This window comes from Enoplosus armatus, chromosome 12, assembly GCF_043641665.1.
Source record: "Enoplosus armatus isolate fEnoArm2 chromosome 12, fEnoArm2.hap1, whole genome shotgun sequence".
Taxonomy (NCBI): Eukaryota; Metazoa; Chordata; class Actinopteri; order Centrarchiformes; family Enoplosidae; genus Enoplosus; species Enoplosus armatus.
This window is the reverse complement of record NC_092191.1, coordinates 16,793,042-16,808,189: the sequence shown is the minus strand read 5'-3', so window position 1 is coordinate 16,808,189 and position 15,148 is coordinate 16,793,042. Positions and strand designations below refer to the sequence as shown.

Sequence of the window (15,148 nt, the reverse complement as noted above, 5' to 3'; positions counted from 1 at the left end):
GGAGAGTGTAAACTCTCACCAGAGCAATCACTCCTCCTCCACCAAATAAACCAATCATCACCTGTTTGTCAAACAGACACTTCAAGTCACATCCACTGTCACTTTGGGGATTGTTGCTTTTATCTGTTGTGCTCTACAGTAGCCTACATGTGCACCCCCGCAGCCCCTCCTAACACACACGCATATGTCAACCTCAACTGCTCTAACAGGGAGAGCCTGTTGGTTTATGCAGATTGGCACACAAGCTGCTGTTATTATGCACTATATGGACGGTTGTGCTGAAGCTGATTGCCATTTTGATTCAGAGGTCTTAAGGGCTGCTGTAAAAGAGCGCATTGTGCGTGTGATTATGGTCTTTGCAGAAACCACCTCAACTTTTTCTTTTTTTTTTTAGATTAAACATTCATGACTCAAGTAGATAATTGCCCATTGAAGATCAGGCGCTATTTCAGGGTTACTCATTTCTCTTTCAACAGTGCCATTAGTTTGAAAGCTTGTCAACAGAGAAAAGTTTTCCTAATTCACTGCACTGGAGCTGTAAACATAGAGCCACCCTGCTTCCTCTAATGAAAAGCTTTGCTCCAACCTGATTTTGGTTGACTGGCACAATGATGCTTCAGCGAATGGAGATATAAAATGAGACATTTCTACAGGCAGACTTGACAGAGTGTAGTCTGGCATCGCTCAGGGGATGTGAGATATAAGGGAGATGTGATGGCACGAGTGCTCTCAGGGGCAGCTGGGGAAACGGCAGAATTTAGTGCCATCACATGCTTCGGTTGAGTTGAGGACGGTTCAGTGTTTCCAGATGCTATCGTTCGTCTCTTGCCTCGCTACATTACTGCACATTTCATCAGCTGGAGACACACAAGAGTCAGTTTTGCATTGAACTTGGATTGAACAGTCGCTAAAAAAGCCTTTGTGAGCTGGAAATGAAAACAGGTGTGAAATCCCACTTGAGCTTCAGAAAATAATTTATTAACATTGGTTACACATACCGTTTATTAACATGGGTAAGACCAAAAAATACAAAAAATACTCTCAATCTCCCCTTGTGATTCAAGTACTGGTTCAAGTAAAATGGAAACAGTCTTCAGAGCCTGTCACACCAGTACTCTGATGTTTCAATGTGGGAGGGCAGGTCAACATGGAAGACCTCCTGTGTGTCAGATGGAGGCGTCTGAGGAGGGCTGTTGACCCCTGAGTCGCTGTCAGGACTGGATTGGTTCAACTTTGCCGCTGTGTATTTTGCCTCCAGCTTCTGGGCAGGAGGTGACGCAGGTGGGGGCGTGGCCTCAGCCTTGGGTTTGATGTTTTTAAATTGTTGCAGGTGCACCTCCTCCCTGCGCTCTTGTGTGCACGGCAGCAGCACGGCAACGTCCTTGCGAAACTTGGAGCTCATGCCGAAGTAGATGAGCGGGTTGTAGAAGCTGGCAGACTTGGCAAAGAGACGGGTGAAGATGCTGGTCGTGCTTGGCACATGGAAACCCCAGGCCGACCACATAGACACCACTGCATATGGCGACCAGGCCATGATGAAAGCTGTGCAGATTACAATGGAAATCTAGAGAGGAGCATGAGGGAACAATTGTCAAGACTGGAATAATGTGAAGGAGGTTTATTACAGACAGGGCACTTTTAAGTAGAGCTTTGAAGAGTCTCTTTTTACTTTACCAATCAAGTCTTAGCCAAGAAAAACCTCAGAAATAAACTTTTTCCTATTTGCCTACCCTTGTGACATCTCTCTCCACCTTCCTTTGACGAGAGGTGACGAAACCATCAGCTGACATGGCATTGGTGCTTTTCACCGTGTTGATAATGCAGATATAGGAGGAGAGCATGATCATCACAGGGATGAAAAAGCAGAAGATGAGGATGGAGATGATGTAGGACTTGTAGATGGTGGAGTAATTCGCTTTGGACCAGTCCACCTCGCATGTGCCATAACCTCTATCTAAGGAACACAAGACACAGAGGTCAGATCAAGCCTTTTAAAAATAAAGTCTTATATTCCTTTCTTCTGTTCGGTCAGTGTGTGAGAACAGACCTGTGTAGCTGCCCCAGCCCAGCAGCGGAGCAACAGACCAAAACATCGCTCCAGTCCAAATGCAGATGAGTGATACGGCAATGGTATTAATGCTGATACAGTAAGCTGCAAAAACACACAACAAGGAAACGTCACATGAATACAGCAGAATATTCCCAAGTCAGGAAGGAACAGACTGTTTGCAGTTTGAAAAGGTTAAATGTCATGACTTTGGCAAACACAGGACAGAAAAAGTGAGAGGCACTTAAAGATGCAGCATTCTTCTTCTTCTTTGACTTGTTATGAATGTCAAGATTGTGACATTTATTGAACAATGAAGTCTTTTCTTATATTAACAGCCTTTGCAAACATCTGCAACTGAAAAGAACCTCTGTTGACAAAGGCCACACAGCTTTGTATTCAGAGGAAGAAAGAAAATCAATAGGTCTGCTCACGTATCTTATATCTATATACCATACGATAAGTGCACTTCAGTGAGAGAGGTTTGGCAGTACAGTCAGTGTTGCCATGGGTAACTCAGTTTTGTTATGCTGAATTACTTTATATTGTTGCTTGGATACCTGCACACGTTTCACTGGCCGAAATTCATTTCATTTGGACCTAAAATCATGTTGCATTTTCGGGATTTTCTGATTTAGAGCAACATCTCTTGCTGTTTGCAGTTGCAGCTGTACTCTGGCATGTAATACAGTTGATGATATCCTACCTGCACCACTAATGTTCATAGTTTAACCACCAAAAAAACCCACACACAGGTTTATATTGCTTGTGTTTTAGGAACAACCACAAAGGCAGTAAAAACTCTTATCCCATGCTGACAACAGAGGCAGTTGCTCAACCTAGTTTCCATATAATTAAGACATTCTTCAGCATCAGTTACACCTGAAAATAGAAAATGTCACCTCAAATTACATAATGACATGCTGGCGAAATGTAAATGAAATTGCTGGAGACAAGTGGTAGTCATTTCCACAGCTGAAGTTGGTAATAAGGTTTCATAAGCACTGAAAAAAACACTTTTCTGTCAGATAAGAGCTGCTGGAATGTGAGGCAGACAGTGACGCTGGTCTGAAGCTTCCTTGAGGTTCTCTCACTTGAATTCGGGGAGGTTAGATCTGACCTTTGTTTGGGTGGCATCCCTTGATGTATCTGGTGATGCTGATAACAGTCAAGGTGTTGATGCTTGCAAGGCCGAAGAGCAAGGTGAAGAAACCATCTACCTGGAAGAAAACAGAGCGAGGGGTTGGTGAATCATGACATGACATCTTTAGAATGTCTGCTCATTTTGCTCACTGAAGCCTCGGGGCGTAAATCCATTGCCTGCCTAATTGTCCCAGACCTTTGTCTGTTTTGTCTGTTTTGCTTTGGACTTTATCAGATAGAGACGCCACAGCTGAAGAGCTCTTCTTGCCCTTTTTGCCAATATGCTCCAGACCCAGAGCAGCTGACGTGAGCTGCACGTTTTTTAACTCGCAGGTTCAGCAATGGCGAATTCAAATGGAAACTGTTCATAGATCTTACCTTGATTTCCACTAATATCAATTTCAATGCCTGCCAAATGCACTAAACCATGAAGCTTTTTAGCGTGCAGTCCATTGTTTGGAAAGATGATCCTTTAATCACAGCTCTTGCTAAAGGGAATTATGCTACTTTGTTTCAGTCTGGCTCCAACTGTGCTACACCCAGCTCCCTGCTGTGCCACTTCCAGGTGACATGGATCAGTTAAGGTCTCTCACTGATTACTTTCTTGATCTTCCTTAGTCCTAATCCTATTACTGTCGGTCATCACGTTTTCCCTCCCCTCACATTTGGCTGGACAGCCAACGTCTAGACTACTATGATTTTAATTCAGCACTAGCCTATTGCACATTTTCTGTTTTTATAAGAATGAAGGACCAGGTGCATTAAGACGATGGCTCCTTGAATTTATGTGATTATTTATATACAATATCTATATATAATATAATATTATTTGATCCTCCCAGTTCATCTCACAGTATAGTGTTCTGCCTCTGTCTTGGCTCATAAGAAAAGACGTCTTGAATTTTGGATCATAGAACTATAACTGTAGGATTTTTTATACAGCTTGTACACTGCTTTGACAATCCTTTCTCTGTATTCCCCTCTGCAACATCAAAGGGTTCCATAAGGCTCTATCATATTCAATAATATCCTGTCCCATAGGGTGCAAAACACAGGGATCTGGCCCAGCTTGCAACAGTTCATGTCCCATCATGCTCCATGCAGTAATCTGCTAATGCTTCTCACATGCCTGTCTCCTTCACCTTCCTGTTCTTTCCCTCTTCTATTTTTGTCACTTCTTACGTTTCCCTTATTTACTCCCGACGCTCCCTCTCTCAGCCCACCTCTCTCGGGGGAGAGTGAAATGAGAGGGGCGTACTGCTATCCCAATATTTCTCCTTCACCTGAAAACCTGAGACTGGAGGTCTGAGAGATGAGATCATCTTAGTGGCTGTGCTAAAAGGCAGCAGACCTCAATTCACAATGTCTCTCCCGCTCAGATGTTGGGGTTTTACGCTTCTGAGACTGAAAGTGTTCTGGTTACACCAGCTTGTTTTCGTTCACTCACTGAAGCACGGATATCACGGTTTCCACCACAGCTAGCCTTGAGCAAGAAAAATACCCTGGATGAATTCCAAGCTAAAGTATGACAACTATTTCATTGCAAGCTGAGGCTGTGGGAGGAGGAAAACAAAGAAATGAACAGTACATCATAGGCATTACACACAACTCATCTTTTAATTTAATTCAAATTACTTGTCAAAGCTCTGCAACATGAGAGCATGTGGTTACATTTAGCAACAAATGTCCTCTCTACAGCTCTTATTTGTTTCCTGTTTGGTTGTTGACTGGTGCCATGCCACACGAAGAGTTTCCCCCATTTAAAGGCCTCCACAGTGGTAATCTTATTACAGATTTAACCTCCAGCCCACATGGCTACGAGCATAATCCATTGCACATACACACGCATACTAACTTTATTGTAAGTCTTCCACAGATTCCTTTAATGAACTTCATTAATTGGGATTGGCCCAAGAGAGCAGATGCATACGTATGTGTTTTTTGCAACAGCCATCACATTCAGGCCATTTCAAATCAACCATCCTGGGATTTGACTAATTGTTAATGCTGGGAATTGTACTAGGGCAGGACATAGTGTACATAATATTATTAATAAGGAAACAAATGACTCTTGAACTGTGAAATCAAGTATTGTGTTGGTGGGGCTTTTACCTGGCAGGTCCAGATCCAGGTGATCAAATACCCATCATCCCTGAAGATATTGAATATTTCTAGGATCCCTCTGGAGTAGCCGAATACGGAGATGCTGGCATCAGAGATGGCAAGATTTAAAGTGAGGAAATCTGTTGCCTGAAGCGAGGCCCGCTGTCTGTACAGGACAAACATCACTAAACTGTTTCCAAACCAGGACAGCCATCCTACAGAGAGTCAAACATACAGTATATTCAGTGAAAAGCTGAGAACAGAGTAGAGTTGTGCAGAGTATAGTATAGTAGAGTATGGTAGATTTGTGTAAAGTATTGTATAGTATATTAGAGTATACAAGTTTAGTATAGTAGAGTTGAGAAGCGTTTATTATACTACAGAATGTCCATAGACTGTGTCAAAAATGTTAAAGGTGTCTTATGTACACTTCCCTCTGACATTAATCATGCCTTCACCTCTTTTTATTCTAACATATATACATCTGAAGCCCCAGAAGACTGTCACGATATAGTGGAGTGTTTGAACTCCTACCTTCTCTCTCAGTTATGTAGTCTTCCCAACTAGATGCCCCTATTACCTTAAATAGCACAAAAAGAAAGATGCTAATTAATTCAATGCCAAAAACTAAATCTCTCGGCCTGGATGAAATTCCTCCTGAATTGCTCTCTGAGTTATGGTACATGGTGGGTCCTATCCTCCTTGACTCTGTTAACGTCTCACTCAAGGTGGGTTCATTCCATAGAGATAAAAAAAAAAAAATGGACTTATCTCTCTTCTTTTAAAAAGGGACAAGGACCCAGTAGAGTGGGCCAGTTACCACCCATGATCAATTCTGAACTGTACACTCAAGGAGGTTGGATTCCCGCGTTACTTCTCTGATTCACTCAGATCAGACCAGTTTTGTTGCCACGCACTCACACTACCCCAACACCCCTTGGTAGCACCAATTACTACCAAACTGGTAACTTTGGTTTGTAACAAACTTTCTGCTCGTGATACCAAACCACTCCCAGTAAAAAAAAGTTGGGGAAAAGATTTTCAGTCGCTCAACCATGATTGGAATTGGCAGTGACTTATGCATTAAAATTTCCGAGCTCTGGTAGAGGAAACTACTTACATATGTTTTGGTATTGTTCTACTATCAAACCTTTTTGGGAATATATTAATAAGACTGTTGGAGCTATAATTGATAGTTGAAGTCCTTCCTGCTCTTTATCTTATTGGGTATAATCCGAATACATTGCTATTGTTTCAGGAGAAACAGATAATATATTAACTACTGCTAACAAAACCATAATTAAGAATTGGTTTGAATCTGGTTAACTTTATTTTCATATGTTGGTTTACTTGAAAGGTGTACTGCCAGAATTAATGGGGCTAGAGTTGATACTGTGATTATCTGGTCTAAAGCTATCGAGATCATACAGGGGTTTAACTAAACCCAACCTTTAGCCTTGCCTTGGCCTCATTTCCTTTCACATAACCCTTTCTATTTAGTACTATGGGCCAAGTACATGTATATGGACTTGTTATTGTTTTTATTTATTTGGGCTTTTTGAAAAAAAGCTTTTTTGTATATTATTATTTTTTGTCTTTATTTTGTACTTTTCCTCTTTATTTGTGTATTTATGTTACTATTATCTTTTTTAAATTTCTTTTTCTTGTCCTTTTTTCATTCCTGCTGACTAACTCCTGTTCCCAGAGTGGATTTCCCTATGTGCTATATCTCAATAAACAAAAAAATAAGTATAATTTAGTATTGTATAGTGTAGTAGTAAGAGTGTATAGAGTAGATTCGAGTATAACAGAGTGGATGGTATAGAGTCAAAAGAGTGGAGTATAGTGGAGGAGAGTGCAGTACAGTTGAGCATAATAGAACACAGTAGAGTAGCGCATAGTGCAGAAGAGTGGAGTAGAGTTAAGTAGAGCATAGTATGACAGACTAGAGTAGAGTGTTTTATTGTCTTGCATCATACTGTTCCTCTATCATTGTGTTGGCTGCTGAACTACTAAGTAAAACTTAATGATTATAGAACAGAGACTGGAATAGCAGGCAGAAAAGAGAAAGTTCAGAGTCAAATCGTTTTACTCTGTAGTCAGATGAGTCGGTGGCAAAAAGCCAAGAGACTCCCTTGTCTTTTTATAACTCCGTCTCTGTGTTACACAAAATCCCTCGACCGCATTAGTTGACTAGGACTATCAGCCAAACAGTGTCACCAACACAAACCAAACTGTCTGTGTCAGCGGCGGACTGGCCTTTGGAAACATGAGGAACAACAGTTGTTTTTGTTGTGTGTGACTCCATTTAGCTGGAATTCGGCCAAAGGAACAAAACAATTTCTGAGGGGTTATATTTTTTGCACTACAGAGTTATGGAAGTCAGAACAAGTTTGAAACTAAATATTTCAAGCATGTATGTTATTTCATAGACATTAATCTGGGGTACTTTTCAATTGTATAATGCACAATGGATGTTTTTGATATGGGAATACACACAGCATACAAGCCTACATTTCAAGTTGTATTATCTTCTAGTATATGATGGTTGACTCACCCAACACTAACAGGTAGACTCCAATGACGGTCTCTCCTTGTTCGGACAGAGGAGCGTCTGTATGCAGAGTACTGAGGTTATTATTCCTCCATGGAATATTCACTACCTTCACAGGAAAACTCTTTAGCGTTATTTCCATTGCCTGAGTTTCGATGCCAAGGCATGAATCCTTGCTGTCCTCTACAGTAGCTCTGCTCTCTTCTGCTTTCAGTAGACACTACTGTTACACTAGTAGGGATGACCGGTCAGTTCATTTTAAATCCAGCTTAGACGCAGTGACTAATACCTCACCACTCACTGTCCAAATGATTGCACCTGTAATCCTATCTATTTCTTAACAACTAAGCAGATAGAGATTTTGGGTGGAAATCCTAGCCAAGAGGGAAATGAAGACCACTAATGGAAGTAATGTTTGGAGGGGTTCCTTGTAGCTTAAATGAATTAAAGTCTCAAGACTTAAGCAGCAGAGTCCAAACCTGCACCAATGCTGAACAATTTATCAAATTACAAATAGCCTTCTCTGCAATTGCTAATATTTGTTAATCATTTATTTTCCTGCTGCGGTTTCCCCAGAATATTTTATGTGGATACATTCCTGTTTAGTGGCCAACTCGGAAGTTGGATGTGGAACTTTTCCACCAACACATAAACACAGAATAAGGATTAAAGTTATACAGTATGTCCAACTTTCAACCAAATCCATTTGTAACATACTAATGATCTAAAAGTAAACAAAAACATTGATGAAAACATTCTTTCCAACTAAATAATTCATCATTTGTGGCACATGAAATGTTGTTGTTGTTATTTTAGCTTAGCTCAGTTTATTATCAGGTAATTAAGCATTGATACTTGGGTTACTACAATGTATTTTGATAAATACAATAATATGCACAAGCAAGTTAGCTTAGCCTAGCACAAAGACTGGAAATGGGGGGAAACAGCTAGCCTGGCTCTGTCGAAAGGTAACAAAATTTGCTTTCTAGCAATGGTTGCATTAGTGATGATAAGACTCCATAAAGTTACTGCACTAGGTCAAGAAATAGTCCCACACAAAACTCCCCATAAAACTGGTTTCTTGTTTTTACACTTCAGTTTTTTGTATGTATTGAACAAACAATGTATAACATGTTAATTAGGGAGCTTTAAAGGTGTTAGTAGGTTGGTTTTGTTTCCTGTTTGGACAGAGCCAGTCTAGCTGTTTCCAGTCTTCATGCTAAACTAAGTTAATCGGCTGCTGGCTGTAGCTTCATATTTACCGTACAAATATGAGACTGGTATCGATCTTCTCGTCTAACTCTCTGCAAGAAAGTGTATTTCCCAAAATGTCTATTCCAAATCTCACCAACACTGTTTATTCAAACACCGGCCCTACAGACCAACATGAGGAAACATCTCGTCACGTTATATCGTCTGATTATGGAGGCAGTGTGTAACAGTGTAGGGGTACAAGCTGTACTGTACATGGTCTGGCAACAATTTACATCATCCTAACCATTCACAAAAATCCCTTTGTACTTACAAATCTACTGCACCAATGACTATGAAGTGGCACCTCCTCTCCAGAGACGTGTTCTAGTTTTTACTAATCACTTCCATTTAGAAAAGGGTCGTGCAGGTGATGACTTTCGTCCTGCCAGCGTGACTGCACTTAGCTAAAATGTAGAGCACATTCATCTAAATGTACACTGAGGCCAGAAGTATCGTATGAAGTATAATTAAGTTAGTATGAGCTAATGCGTGCACTGACAAATTGACTGTGCTCTGATGTCAGTGTGAGAGTATCTGGCACCTCCCATATGATTTAGTATTACACTCAGAAACAAGCCATTTATTAGGGGAGAGTTTGGGGGTTTCACTAACACATGTACTACCCAATTTTATTGATTCAAATCCTTTTGTTCTGTGTAAACTTACAATTGCGTCACATCTCCCCTCCTCCACCCTTCTCCTCTTCACAGTGAGCTTCTCTGTGGCAACACACCTACCGAAAGGGGTAACCTGAACCGCCCCCCTCAGTCTGTGTTTAGATCACAGTGTGCACCTTGTTTCCCTCCTCTGGCCGCCACAGAGCAGCTCTGCTGGCCCTCAGGATGTGGAGGGAAGGGCTGCCGCTGCTGCTGCCAGATGCCTCGGTGCTTCTGAGTCCTCCTCATCAAGCCCTTTCTTTGAGCCTCTGAAAGCCAGTCTGGAGAGAGTGATGGAGCTGAGGAGAAAGTGAACCCCTGACCCCAACTGTCACCCATCCAGCAGCAAACACTGAACCCAGTCATCGCTCACCCCTGCCTTCATCCAGAGACGCCACACGACACAGCTTCAGCTCTGCAGCGATCCCTGTGTGTGCAGCCCAGAGAGACAGGAGGCTTTCTGATGCCTCTGTGGTACGAGTCTTCTGGTTAAAGTGGATAATGTGATAATGGTTGTGGGAGGCATCGTGCAGAAACCTGGAGGCACAACATAGCCAACAGTGCCAGATGTTAAGGTGCTGGTCTTTACTGCAAGTGTTTTTGTTTCGGATGGGAAGTCATGGCATGATTGTTAGCGTCATTTTCATGAATCACTTCACACCTACAGTAGTTAGGGATGTCATCCTCTTACAGTGAAAGTGAGATTTGAATGTCAGGCAGCAAGTGAGCAGCGCTTGTCGTGCCTTCAGTGTCAAAGGACAGCTGCAACTGAGATTACACTGCTGCTAAGCTAACAGGTCAAAGGCCAAGGAAGAACCTGCATTCAGCAGGTGCTAAGGACAACAAAAAACATCTGTGACTGTCAAAGGCAGACATGAGACAAGTGTGTGAAGGCAGGATCTTGCAATCAGTCTGTTGTCATCCAGACATTTATACTCTGATGAGGGAAAAAAGCATCCCTACATTTTTACATATGGTTTGCTTAGCTAAGTACAAAGCAGTGACATGTACCGCACACTGTACAATGCTCCGGTGTTAGCACGTTACAGGATGAAATCAAGATTAGCTTAACTCTCGTCTGTATGCTTTGGCACGTGTGTGTGTGTGTGTGAAGCTTGGCGATCACAGTGCAGCCACAGTGGACCACTGTATCATTAGGCTTATGATGATTACTCTCTCTCTCTCTCTCTGTCGAGCGAAGCCTGGGATGTGAGGTTAAAAGCTCACAATTTTCCAAATGGAAAATCACAGACACAGATGCTATTATGAAGGTGTGTGTTAAAGGCTACGAGCTGTCTGAGGGCAACAAAGCCTCTCTTCAGGGAGGACATACACCAGGTCAAGAGACCAATACAGGATCTGCTTAAAAAGGTCCACACACTTTCTCTCTCCCTGTCACCAAGCGAGAGACACAGGGACTGCTTGTATGAAGGCTCCACACAGTATGGAGGTAAATGGCTTGCCTGTCATTTTTTTGGGTCAATCTGTGCATGATATTGGTAAAGTACGTCCTTCACAGCGGTACATTTTTCTATACTTCCTTTTAGTTCGCAGCTATTTAAAGACACAGGATTTTGGCCAACATGGCCTACAGTTGTCAAGAGGAAATCTGTGACAAACTTTGTTCAAGGAGGTTTGTCAAAATCTGGCCTTTTCTATATGTTGCCTCTATGACTGATGGACTTGGGGTAGACAGATAAGATGACTTAATGAATAAAACAATTCTAGAATAATAATATTGAGACAATAATAGAGACTTGTTGCTTATTTTCAGACTCATTTAAAGGAGCATCCAGCTGGCGTACAGGTGAAGATGGCATAGGTCCAGTAACAAAACCCTATAAACCACTTCTGACTGCCCACAGCATGTTCACACCTCCCTCTCAAAGGGTTTGAATCTCTTAGGAGAAATATTGGTTCACAGACGTGTTGTTATTTCACGTTACTGTGTAAGCTTGATGATACATTAATACTACACATGCATGATGTTGAAGTCTACAGGAAAGTCTACATTCCTTTGAGTTATTGGGTCCGCTGATGTAATTTGGATGAGATATGGATATTAGACTTTATATGACCTGGACAGTGTGATAACCCCACTCCAGAGATTCATGGCACATCTCTTAGATTTGTGAAATTCTCCTCGTAAGTCAAAGGTTTCTGAAACTCTTCAGTGAAGCCCACAGTTCATGCCGTGACTTTACCACAAGTACAAAGACTGGACTGTTTTTTTTCTCTTCGCCCTGCACCAAAACAGTTCAACAACAGCAACAGCAAGCGTGTAGCAGCTGTGTTACTACTTAAAATGTAATAATACTTAAAAACAACTGCATGGTGTTACAGAGCTTTTGTTTTGTTATTCTGTTGAACTTCAATACAGGAAAAGAACACTTTGTATTATTGGTCTTATCTGCAACTATTATATTCAGGAGAAAGGGGCTGCACTGTTGTCTGAAATACTTTTTGCATAATACCCCATAATAAACCCCACAGGAAAAGAATAGATGAATGGTTCAGTATTCATTTAAAAGCAAGTGAACACAGGCTCTGTGTCGAACCCAACGAGCGATGTGGATTGGTTTTGTGGCTCAAGATCTTTGGCCCTGAACCACATGCAAACATTTATTTGGGCACTGGGTCCAGTTTGCAATTTCTCCTCCAGAGTCTGTTTGTTTAAGCAGGTAACTTATGTAAGTAGGTCTTATTGAGGGTTGAACACACGCCTTTCCCAAAGGGGTCTGCACATCAGTTTTGACATGAGGGGATATTTTCCCAAAATATGGATGCGGAAACGTAAATCCGCAAATGAAACTCTACATCCTGTTGAGATATGGACACAATCAGATGCAGAAAATGTGGATCCTTTCCAAAGAAGAACTAAAGCGCACACTCATACCTTCAGAGATTTCCAAGGATCTTTAATTGACACCCTTTCTGCCTGCCTGGCCAACTGACTGTTTCTGGCTTCTGCTTCCACTGAAGCTTACCTGGAGTAGCTGACAGCCTTGTGGCCCTGCTTGGCACAGTGGAGAGAGTACGGATAGCTCTTTGCATCAGCCTCCTTGGTCTAAGTAAAAGGTTTGTGCTCTGACACTGGACCCTGGATACTCTCCTCTGGCCTTCTGGGGATTGAGGAGATTAGTGACCTAGCTCCTCTGAGTAGCTACAGCTGCAGGAGCCTGACAAACTGACAACCTATCAGGCGGCAGATCTCTATGGACTTCTCGATGGAAGCCCACCTGTCCCCCAGCCCGATGTGTTGTAACACATGGGCGCCGCTGACAATAGCGGAAAGGAGAAAACAAGCTTGAAACTGTCAGTCAGGATCAAAGTCACATCAAACAAGCATTTCAAATTTCCTTAAAAAGCGTGACCCCGTTAACTACATAGATGTTCTCAGCTGTCCTGAAGCCCCATCAGGGTCGGTGAGTTGAGCCGTGTGTGACAGGAGGTTAGTGGGCCGCACCATTATCCTCTCCCTCAGCAAAAACTTGTTATCTTTAAAGATGACACTCTTGCTACAACTGATGACCCATGACACATGCCTGTTAGAGCCTAATTAAGAAGGAACAAAATAACTTTCAAGCTGACCTGCTGACCGCTGGGTGAATGTGGCCCCTTCAAGGCCCCTTTAAAGCCTCTGTTTATCAATTACTGAATTTCAGATGTAATTCTAAATGCTTAGAGAACATTATAGAAATGTGGATGCACTAGACCAACTGAATCACCCTACCCATACTATTAGAAAGTCCATTCATTTACACATTGTGCTTATTCACATTGAGGATCACAGAGGATGGCTGTACATCTAAATATGAAGGTACAGCCAGTTGCTGGTTAGTTTAGTTTAGCAAAAAGACTGGAAACATTGTGAAACACCTAGCTCAGTCCGATGATAAGCGGTTGCCAGAGAACCAGCAGAGACTCCAGGACTTCGCTGTGCCAGGCCTAGATATAGTCCGGCACAGAACCCCCACGTTGAACCTCAACTTGTCACTTTGTTTTTCTTATAGATTAAATAAATGAGATGTAATGTATTAATTAGTGAGCGCTGGTAGGCTGATTTTTTTCATCTTCTGACAGGGCCATTCTCCCCGTTTCCAGTTTTTATGCTAAGCTAAGCTAGCATCTTATGTACAGACAGTGGTATTGATCTTGTCATGTAACTCTTGGCAAGAAAGCAAAAATAGCGTATTAAGCATCAAACTGTTGTTAAGTGTTAAGTCTACCTGACTTTCATCTTTTGGGAATCTGGAAGCAAATGCAAACCAGAACAAGCTAACCATGAGGCCATTGTGTTGCATCACGGAAAACCCAATACATTTTGATTTCTGTTTATTGATCACACAAAGGTCCTCTGATCCCTGTGGAGAAAATAGGTCATTGCAGTGACAGAGGTAGACACTAGAAAAATACAAAACAGTGACAACAATGCAAAAATAATCATAACCAAAGGACATATTGAGCCTAATTTAAATTCAAATAATATATAATTCACAGCATGTACACATGATGTGCAAAGAAATCTCCATATTTAGATGAATGGATGCAACTGTGCACTGTCAGGTTAGTGAATACAATTTGATAGGATTAGGCATGAAAATATGTTTAAACATGCACATGCATTTTGTAAGCTGCTATACAAAGCTGCATTGTTAGTTCTTGTTGTTATCAGATCACTTTTTATTTCTGAATATGAACTGGTTAGTAGTGATATGTGCAGGACTATACACAAGCCAGGTGGTAATAAATGTGGATGATGTAAAAAGATGGATAGATCCACAAAGTACATGGTGGATGTAGGGGAACAAGTTCTTCATTTCCATATGTGAAGGTTTAACCTTCCAGAGCTTGGTTTCACTTAAAAGGAAGCGCTTTCGTGACCACCTGGACAACATACCAGACAGTTTGTATAGTGACTCACTTAAGCATTCAACGCCCAGCTGTAGGACACCTGGTAAGATCTTGGATTCCACGTAAAATACCAGCCACATGGTATTGTATGTTAACAGTGTCTGTCTCTGATAGAACAGATGAGCCAACAGATCAAATAGATACTGTACTGTCAAATCTGTCTCACCATTTCTCCTCACAATCCGTTTTTGAAATCCAGTTAAAATTTACCTGTCCCATTAATCGGTAAAGTAACACCACATACAAAATCTGAGCCGTCATAAATCTGAGTGATGAAAGGAGAGTGAGGAAACATACAATAAATGTACTCGTCCTTTGAGGATCGCAGTGGCACATGTCCCATAAATAATGCCCCCTGGTATTACATCAGCCCAGTAATTAATCTGACCACAGTTAATCTCTTCTTCTCTGCCAGCATGACACGTGTTAAAGAGTGTTAGCAGCATGCTAACAGCTAGAGCTTTGGGTGCAAGTAGA

The 15,148-nt window shown here is 41.7% G+C and overlaps 1 protein-coding gene across 1 annotated transcript; it reads right to left on the bottom strand.

The window, feature by feature from the left end:
* Positions 1–1,093: 1,093 nt before the first annotated feature.
* LOC139294533 (opsin-5-like) lies at positions 1,094–7,989 on the bottom strand. Its single transcript, XM_070916445.1, has 6 exons — positions 7,851–7,989; positions 5,303–5,508; positions 3,168–3,267; positions 2,048–2,152; positions 1,731–1,954; positions 1,094–1,564 (listed from the first exon to the last, which is right to left on the bottom strand). The coding sequence occupies exons 1-6, from the start codon at positions 7,987–7,989 to the stop codon at positions 1,094–1,096; spliced, it is 1,245 nt and encodes a 414-aa protein (XP_070772546.1).
* Between the last annotated feature and the right edge of the window lie 7,159 nt (positions 7,990–15,148).